The sequence below is a fragment of the Penaeus chinensis genome, chromosome 9 (assembly GCF_019202785.1).
Source record: "Penaeus chinensis breed Huanghai No. 1 chromosome 9, ASM1920278v2, whole genome shotgun sequence".
NCBI lineage: Eukaryota > Metazoa > Arthropoda > Malacostraca > Decapoda > Penaeidae > Penaeus > Penaeus chinensis.
In genome coordinates this window covers 11916750-11926749 of record NC_061827.1, presented here as the reverse complement: position 1 = coordinate 11926749, position 10000 = coordinate 11916750, and the positions used below count along the sequence as shown (strand labels likewise).

General features: G+C 42.5%; 1 protein-coding gene across 1 annotated transcript in view; it reads right to left on the bottom strand.

Annotated features, from left to right (window-relative positions):
* LOC125028656 (microtubule-associated protein futsch-like) overlaps positions 1-10000 on the bottom strand; it is a 91988-nt gene that overhangs the window by 25013 nt on the left and 56975 nt on the right. Inside the window, exon 3 of the mRNA XM_047618130.1 lies at positions 1089-1300. Coding sequence (XP_047474086.1) covers positions 1089-1300 — 212 coding nt within the window. The remainder of the gene's footprint in view (positions 1-1088; positions 1301-10000) is intronic.

Sequence of the window (10000 nt, the reverse complement as noted above, 5' to 3'; positions counted from 1 at the left end):
TTTGCGTGTATGGTGTATCTCCATGTTTATTCATTCATGTATCTATTTATGTATCCGCCCGTTTGTCATGTATTTGTGTTGATCTGTGGATTCACTTTTTTATTATTTTTTTTTTTATTTATTCATCCATTTACCTTCGTGTGTGATGCATTTCATATGTTATCTGAGAATATTGATTATAAAGAAGAAAAAAATCCGCGTTTAACTACAAACACTTAAGATAGTACACAATTAATAATTCAAAATATATACATATATAAAACGTAAACTTAATCATAAAACAACTAAAAATAGATAAATACTTAATTTCAAAATCTGTCATACACAATGCACTTTTCATTTTTTTTTCCCCCGAGCAACTCATATTTTTCGGTTCAGTGATCACGTGATTCAACTTCCCGGGAATAATCTATCAAACGCTATTTAACAGGATAACGAACATCCCTTTTAACCCATTAATACTTAATCATTAATAATTATCTATCCAGATGGACAGGAATCATGTACCTAATATCAATAAAATCCTAAAGAAATGGTTTGCCTAATCTTATCCTAAAGTTAATCCTCTATAATAAAAAGAACATAAATCCTAAGCATAAATCCCTACTTTCTCGTTACAAGATAAATCCCCGATTGCTTTCTCTCATTCACTCATGCGGTCGACTCTACTGATCAGTCTATTAACCCATTCGGAATTTCGTACTCTTCCGTAAATAGTTATGCTTTATTTACTAATGCGTGGATTTATATACCTATTTCAGTTCGTCTGTTTTATCTGTCTATCCGTATATTCTCTTCTATATTCTCTTCATAATAATCCTTTCTTATGACATAAATCATGCCCCGACACCTATACCCTAATACTCCCATATCCTAATACTCAATACCCTGTTACCTAAACACACCCATACCTCGATACCCTAATACCCCCATACCCTAATACCCCCATACCCTAATACTCCCATACCCCGATCCCGTTTCACCCTGAGACCCAATACCCCTTTACCCCATACCCCAATACCCCTTTACCCCATACCCCAATGTGCCCAAGGGAACCACACACACACACACAAGCGCCCGGGACTTACTCCAAGGGGGGTGAGGGAATTCCTCTTCCTCTCATTGATCTGCAGGAGCCTCTCGATGTCCTCGTCGGGGTGGGTGGCCGTGGAGTTGTCGGTGGAGGAGGCCAGGGACGCCACCGACTCCCTGCCGGAGATCCTGCCGGCGGAGCCCACGAGCGGCGACGGCGAGGCGCTCTTCTGGCCGACGCCCTCATCGAGCGAGCCCGTCGACTCATCTGCGGGGAAGGACGGGCGCCGTTAGTCACGTGGTCGGGCTGGGTTCATTATTATTATTATCTAAATTATTTATTTGGTTATTGTTACCATCCTACTTATAATTGTTCGAGCATTACCATCATTATTATTTTTATCATTATTATAATTATTATTTTTGTGATTATTATTATTGTTGTTATTATCACTGTTGTCATTATTATTATCGTTATGTCTGGCATCATTACTATCATCATCAGTATCATAATTATTATCATTAAAAACTTTCATAATCATCATTGTTAGATACCTTCACTTTCATAACTATTATTGTTATTGATATTATCTTTACTCTTATCATTATTAATAGTATTATACTTATCACTATCATCGTTACTCTTATGTTATTTGCTGTTTTTTCAGACCGGTTACTTAATTATAAAAGTCAATTACTATATTCTAAGTATTAAAAAAAAAACTTTTTATCACTTGGGGCGTGTGTGAGAGTGGGGGGGGGGGGTAATCATCAGCTTAATTAGGGGGGGATTACCTACTTAATATGTTAATTGTTAATAAACGCTTAATTAAGGGGCGAGGTGCGAATGACCTACGTGGATAAAGGTTAATTGAATACCAATGAAGTAACTCATTAATACTCGGAAACCATTCACTTATAAAGAATGACTCGTTTGTTGATAACTACCGCCCGGTCTCATCCATCAATAAAATGACTCATCTGGCCAGGCCTCCCTCGCTAAGTGGGTCCTGTCAGCCGGATGCGCCGAGACATTTTCAAATGCGTTCGTTCGAAAAATTCTACGTTAACTTTCGTCAAAAAAAAAAGTTTGTGTCTTGCGGAAATATGCGAACAATTGTTAATTTTTTAAGAGATGTTTTAATTATTTTTTTTGTTCCCTTGCTTGACGTGCGTTTTTTTCCTTTTTTTTTATAATGAAGCACTAGCCGATGGAATGTCACTAGAAATAAAGTATGCATATATATATATATATATATATATATATATGATGTTCACACACACACGCGTGCGCACGCACACGCACACACACACACACACACACACACACACACACACACACACACACACACACACACACACACACACACACACACACACATACACACACACATACACATACACACACACACACACAAACACACATGGAGAGTGCATTGCATCGCATCATTGCAGTACAGATTTTACATGTTAAATACGAAGAGGACCGGGCAATGGGTGGTCTAGTCTGCTAGCCATGGGTTATGTATATGTGCATAATTCATGTTGAAAGAATAATTTGGGTCATAAAGTGAATGAATAAGTGAAAAATTAACAAAAACATAGTGAGGCTTTGTGAGAGCGACGGTAAGGGAAGAGAGAGAGGTTACCGCGAAGCCTATCTCGCTTAAAGACAACTGCCGTGAGTACAGCTCTATTTTTGTGTTTGTCTAATGGGTAAGAACTAAGATCAGACTTGGAATATCAAGATGGCGGAAGCAGCAGTTAGGAATTGAGGCTCTTGAAGCTAATATAAACAGTCTGGAAGCTGAACGTTTGAAAATACGCGAAGAAATCGTAAATTTGAAGGAATTGGTGGATAATTTGCGCAGGAACACAACCGCGCTGAGAGAGAATACTAAAACATCCGGCATGAAAATCAAAGAACTCAAGGAAAAGGTGGAAGACGTAGAAACCAAGATTAGTAATCGACGTAAAGAATATACAAGAAAAGGTTAATGAAGTAATCAAAGTACGGAAAACTGTTAAGCAGATTGACAGCAATTTGTCAAGCAGCCAGTCTCAAATAATAGACGAGGCAAAAGAGATGACAGCTACATATGCCGATGAATCGAAGGTAAAGGAAACAGTGAATGAAATGGAAAAAAACATAGAAAAGACATCAAGATCACAAAGGGAGAAATAAAGACACAGCTTCCAGTGGCGGTAAAGAAAGACGAATTTAAGTTCCACCTTGGACAACACGCAAGGGATATTGCTAATTTGGCTGGTGTACACAAGGGCGTAGTCTTAGTTGTACAAGACGGAATCGAACGATGCAACAACGACAAGAAATTAATTAGCAATATTCTCAGGCTCATAATTCCTGAATTCTCGGAGCAGAATATCACAGCTCATAGGAGGTTGGAATTATTCGAGAAAGTAAGGAAACGGCCTTTCAAAGTTACATTGTTTAATAGGCAAATGGTAACTGATGTAATAAGGAAAGCTTAAGTCCTGGCCACCCGCGAAGAATGTAAGAAAATCCGGATAAGAGAAAATAAGACCAAAGATGACACAGAAATAATGCACAATACTTCACATGCCACCTCATGGTCACAAGACATTTACCAAAAACTTATTCAAGAAGCGTTAAAGACCCTGGAAGAAGTGCTAAACTTTCGGAAACTAAGGCAAAAGAAATTCTTGTAACGGGGGATTTTAATAGCAAAATTGACTGGGAAAGTTTCGATCCCAGATTCGTGGTGTGCAAAATTACTAGAAGTCATAAATGGACTCTGTCTTTTCCAAAATGTAACAGATCATACTAGAGTAAGAGGGCTAGATAGACTGTCTATGCTTGACCTAATATTCACAAAGCAAAAAGATGACATTAGGAATATGGCGTACTGTGCTCCTGTAGGGAAAAAATGACAAAAGAAGGAGCTCCTCTGGAAAAGGTTCAAAAGACATAGATCTCAGGCAGCGTATGAATGGCATAAAGTAAGAAGAAATGGTGTTCAACTCAAGAAAAGTGAAGAAAGACAATGATGACTTTGTAATTTTGAACACAAGAAGGACGCGAGGACACAGTAAAACGTTGAGAGTAAAAAGAGGCGAGAAAGATGTCGTGAAGTTCAGTTTCCCAAACAGAAGTATTGAAACATGGAACAATCTTCCAAATAACGTTGTGTGTGTGTAAATATGCATCAGTTTAAAAAGTTATGCGATAATTTAAACACAGCAGACGGGACCATCAGAGCTTGGTTCTTCTCCCGGATTGAAACAACTAGGCAAGACCAAATAGGCAAGAACACGAACGAACACACACACACACACACACACACACAGATATATATAAGTCTATAAAAAGATAGTATGTAATACATGCAGGCACTTTGCAGGCCAACAGGTGAAGCAATTTTCGAGACCGTTCGACGGAGAGCTGATCCGAGGGACAATCCTCGCTCGCAAAATCTAAGCGTATGACAAAGGTAATATATATTTTCTCTTCAATGAAAGTGCGCGGAGCATTAACCCCCCCCTCCCCAGCCGCCCACCCGCAGGCCCCACCCCCAGCACGCCCACTGAACCCTCCCATTTCAATCTCACTTTCTCAGTCGCTTCGATCTCTGTCCCTGTCTATTTCTCTGTAGGTCCTTCTGTCTGGTGTGTGTGTGTGTGTGTGTGTGTGTGTGTGTGTGTGTGTGTGTGTGTGTGTGTGTGTGTGTGTGTGTGTGTGTGTGTGTGTGTGTGTATGTGTGTGTGTGTCTTCCTTCTCTCTCTCTCTCTCCTCATCTCTTCCCTTTCTCTCTCTCTTCCTCTCCTCCCTTTCTCTCTCTCTCTCTCTCTTCCTCTCCCCCCACTCTCTCTTTTTTCCTCTTCTCCCCCTCTCTCTCACTCTCTTCCTCTCCTCCCTCTCTCTCTCAACCCTTTTTTCTCTGCCACCTTTCTCCCCTTCTCTCTCCACTCTTTCCCTTTGCTTCTTCCTCCTTCCATACAGAAAACGTGGCTCTTCCGCCCATTATCGACCCATCCGCTACAGAGTGCCAGTCCGGAAAAGTCTCCGGCCCGAAAAGTGCCATATATTGCATCACCAATTCAGGCACGCCAACCCCGACGCACAATCTTTCTCGGGTCTTTCTCTTGCGTCCAGCCTCTGTGTGTCCGTCTCTCTTATTTACGTCTCTCGTTCTCGCTCTCTCCCTCTCCCTCTCCCTCTCCCTCTCTTTCTCTTTCTCTTTCTCCTTTTCCTTCTCCATCTCCATCTCCATCTCCATCTCTATCTCTATCTCCTTCTCTATCTCCATCTGCCCCTCTCCCTCTCCCTGTTTCTCTTTCTTCCTCTCTTCGTGCCAATCAGTCTGTCTCTCTCAATAGCAACACACAAAGTTGATAGCCTTCCCAACACCTGACACAAAAAGGACACATCCCGCGCGATCAGACATCTCGGCGTCACTTTATAAACACATCGTGACACCAATCACCCTAGCGAGTGTCATATACACTGGCTCTCGTTGGCACTTCCTTGGGAGTGAGTGATATTTGCTGATTTTTTTTTTTTTTTTTTTTTTTTTTAGTTTGTCTCTTCTTTCCTTTGTTTGTTTGTCTGTTTTTTTGTTTTTGTTTCTATTTTCGTTGCTGATTTTGATTTTTTTTTTCTTGTTTCCTTCAAATTTATAATCACTTTCAATCTTCGCTTTTTGCCAATCTTCATCGCATTCTTTCCTTTACTCATTACGTTTTTCCATTCTTCTCTTCTCTCTCTTTCTCTTTCTCTTTCTCTTTCTCTTTCTCTTTCTCTTTCTCTTTCTCTCTCTCCCTCTCCTTCTCCCTCTTCCTCTCCCTGTTTTACCTACTCTCTCCTCGCCCTGATTGAAATTTGTAACGTGATATAACTTAAACGAATCACAGTGCAGTGAATTATAGTGAGTGCGAGTTCTCACCACCCGTCACCATCCCCACAATTCAAGGATAGTGCGACGGTGCTCTACCATTCTCGTAATTACCATTATAACTGCTGACTGGGTGGGGCTGCTAACGGTGCATGAGGGGGGGGGGGGGAGGCAGGAGGGGGGAGAGGTAGGAAAAGGGGGGGGGGAGAGGCAGGAGGGGGGAGAGGTAGGAAAAGGGGGAGGGGGAGAGGCAGGAGAGGGAGAGGCATTGGTTACAGGCAGGAAGAGGGAGGGGAAAGAGGGTAAGGTGGGGAGGCAGAGGTAGGGAGGGAGAGGTATGGAGAGGGAGGGGAAAGGGGGTGGGGTGGGGAGAAGCAAGAGGGGAGAGGGGGGGGAGGGAGAGGGGGGGAGGGGAAAGACAGGAGGTGGGAGGGCGAGGCGTAAGGGAAGAGCAGAGGATGGGGAAACCTGGGGAAAGTTAATATTTTAAGTTTTATTGATCTGTTTACTTCCGAGGAAAAAAAACCCGGAAAAGAGGGGGGGAAAGCTGAGAACAAGAAAAGAAGGAACAAAACAATAAAAACAAAAAAAAAACGACAAAACCCGCTTCCCCTGGCACGCCCGCCCCAACACGCCCACACGCCCACACGCCCACACACCCACAGCCACGCACGCACAAGCTTTCCTTGAAAACACAACCAGGAAGCTCTAGCACTTCCTCCGGCGATCACTCTCGCGACCTCTGACCCCTGACCTCCCACCCCCCGCCCCTCCTCCCCTTCCTCCCCCCTTCCCCCTTCACACCCTCTCCACGCTATACACACACGCACACGCACACACACACAGACACACACACACGCACACACACACACACACACACACACACACACACACACACACACACACACACACCCTCTGCTACCTTCCCCTTTCCGCCTCTTTCTCGCAGCCAAGACATACTGAAGGTCACAAGACACTATATTAAGTGGCTCGAGCCCAAGGGACACCCCCCCCTCCCACCCCCCTCTAACCTCTTCACTCGAATTACGTGAGGGAGGTGGGAGGGGGGGGGGGCTGTCAAGTGGAAAAAGACAGGGGGGAAGGTAGGGGGGGTGTTATTGATGAGACAATTAATAAGTGAAGCGATGGGATGACTTTACTCCCAAGAAGGAATTTTGTTTATATATATGTGTGTGTGTGTGTGTGTGTGTGTGTGTGTGTGTGTGTGTGTGTGTGTGTGTGTGTGTGTGTGTGTGTGTGTGTGTGTGTGTGTGTGTGTGTAAGTCAGAAACAGACCAAGGGATGGACATATAAAGATTATCAAATAGACAGATAGATATAAAGGGAGAATAAAAAAAAATCATCCAAACAAACCATCTCAACCACCAACCACAACCACTCCACATTTTCCCCCAGAGAAACAAGGCAAACAACCAAACGACGGCCGCGCCAACCCCAGTCCAAACGGGGAACCGAATCACCCGCTTTAGTCTACGGGATTCCACTCCCCATTTCACCCACACGCTTCCCGTCCCCCTCGCTCTTCCCTCCTCCTTCCTCTCATTCCCCTTTAACCTTGCCTCTCCTTACACATATCCTACCGTCACTCCCTCAACCTTCCCTAAATTTTCCTCCCAACTTAGCTCTTAAAACCCTAAACCTTAAACATTCCCTTAATTTCACCTGAAGCTTCATGACGTTCCCTAAAGACTTCAAAACTTCCCCTAAAAACTTCAATATGTCACCTAAAGCTTCAATATGTCACCTAAAGCTTCATTACTTCACTTAGAGCTTCAAAACCTCCCCTAAAGCTTCATTACCTCCCTTATAGCTTCAAAACTTCCTCTAAAGACTTCAAAACTTCCCAGAAACTTAAGAACTCCACCTAAAACTTCAGAATATCATCTAAAGCTTCAAAACTCCATCGAAACATCAGAATACCACCTAAAAACTTCAACACTTCAGCCAAAATTTCACCTAAAGCTTCCTAACTACCCCCTCCCCCACCCCAAGGGCTTCGAAACTTCACCTAATTCCTTCCTAACTTTCCCTAAAAGGCTACATAACTTAAAGCTTCAGCCACGAGCTTATAGATCCCAGTCCCGGGCATGCACATCCCCTAATGTATTCCTAACTTGTATGATACACTAACCCAATAAAGGTGTTGTCCCCATGCCCGCGCGCTGACGTAGGAGACAGTCAGCGTGAGAGCGACAGACTGGCGTGAAAGGAAGGTATAAGATCCTGTTTATGTTGGTGTTTCTCAGATGACGTAAATAATTCATTAGTCGGTAGGTATTATAAGTAAGTCAATAGATAAGTAAAATAGGTAGATATATTAATAGACGAATAGGTAGATAGATAATAGATGAGTAAATAAAAAAATGGGTAAATAATAACTAGATCTTCATTTGAGCAATATGTAAAGGATTAACTAAAAAATAATAATAATCAACAATAACGATGTCCGAATACGAACGCGGAAAGAAAATAATGCATGGGATATAAAAGCAAAGGAGAGTTTGAAAATCCTTTCTGTAAAACGAAACAGCGTTCTTGAAGCGAATAAGAGAGCGTGGGAGAGACGTGGCATATTTTTCTTTAATTTTGCAATTTCCGTCACGCGCTTATGTCCCGAGCGCCCCCCCCCCCCACAGACACACACATACATACATACATACATACATATTCTCTGAAAGAATGAGTGAGCGCTTGTGTGTGTGTGTGTGTCTGTGTGTGTGTGTGTGTGTGTGTGTGTGTGTGTGTGTGTGTGTGTGTGTGTGTGTGTGTGTGTGTGTGTGTGTGTGTGTGTGTGTGTATGTGTGTGTTAGAGAGAGAGAGAGAGAGAGAGAGAGGAGAGGGAGAGAGAGAGAGAGAGAGAGAGAGAGAGAGAGAGAGAGAGAGAGAGAGAGAGAGAGAGAGAGAGAGAGAGAGAGAGAGAGAGAGAGAGAGAGAGGAGAGGCTTCTCCATTCAGCATCAGGAAGGCTTCGTGTTCTATTGGTGTTGTTCACTATTCTTTCCTGTTTTTATTTACTGAAGCTAACCCGAAACGGACGAAGCAAAACAAGGAACTAAAATAACAATTACATTTTATAAAAATCTATTCTGTACAGCATACGGTGCAAACGTTTGAAGATTTTGAAGCAAAAAAAAAAAAAAAAAAAAAAAAAAAATATCGGAATAAATGACTTCCTGTTAGTCTTCAAAGTGGAAACACGGTTATATATTAGAAATAAAATGACCAAATCTATTCATTATACCTTATATCACTTTCAATTCTTATATCACTTTCAATTGAGTTAATACAGTAAAAAAAAATGTTATATATTGTGAAGAAAATGCTAATTTCCACTAAAATCTTCAATCTACCTCCCTATTTCCCAATCAGTGTGCAAATGCATCTCCTGCCCGCACTTCGAAGGCGATAATGGAAAGTTGCTAAGTTGCTAAGAGACAGGAGATGAGTCTGCAACGAAATCGGACGCCGGTGCAATGGCAGCAAGGAGAAAATGTATGCGAGTCTGTTGGGCTGCAATGTCTCTGATTCACTCTCGCTCTTTATCTTTCTCTCTCTGGCCTTCTTCTCGTTTCTGATTCTCTCTTTCTCTTTCTTTTTCTTTTCTTTTTTCTCTTTCTTTTTTTTCTTTTTTTCCTCTTTCATTTTCTTTTCTTTTTTTTCTCTTTCTCTTTCTCTTTCCTTCTTTCTCTCCATCCGTCCATCCTCCCTCCCTCCCTCCCTCTCCCTCCCCCTCCCCCTCCCCCTCTTTCTCTCTCTCTCTCTCTCCCTCTCTCTCTCTCTCTCTCTCTCTCTCTCTCTCTCTCTCTCTCTCTCTCTCTCTCTCTCTCTCTCTCTCTCTCTCTCTCTCTCTCCCTTGTTCGTTTCTCCGGCTCTACTCTTTTTCCTTCTCCCCTTTCCCTTTTTCCTCCTGTCACTCTCATACACAGCCACAACCATGCCACATAGATGTACACACGCAATCAGAACCAACCACACACAACACACACACACAAAACACACATACACACACACCCCACACACACACAAATACACCCACACAAACACACACGCACACAAAACACACACAACACACAC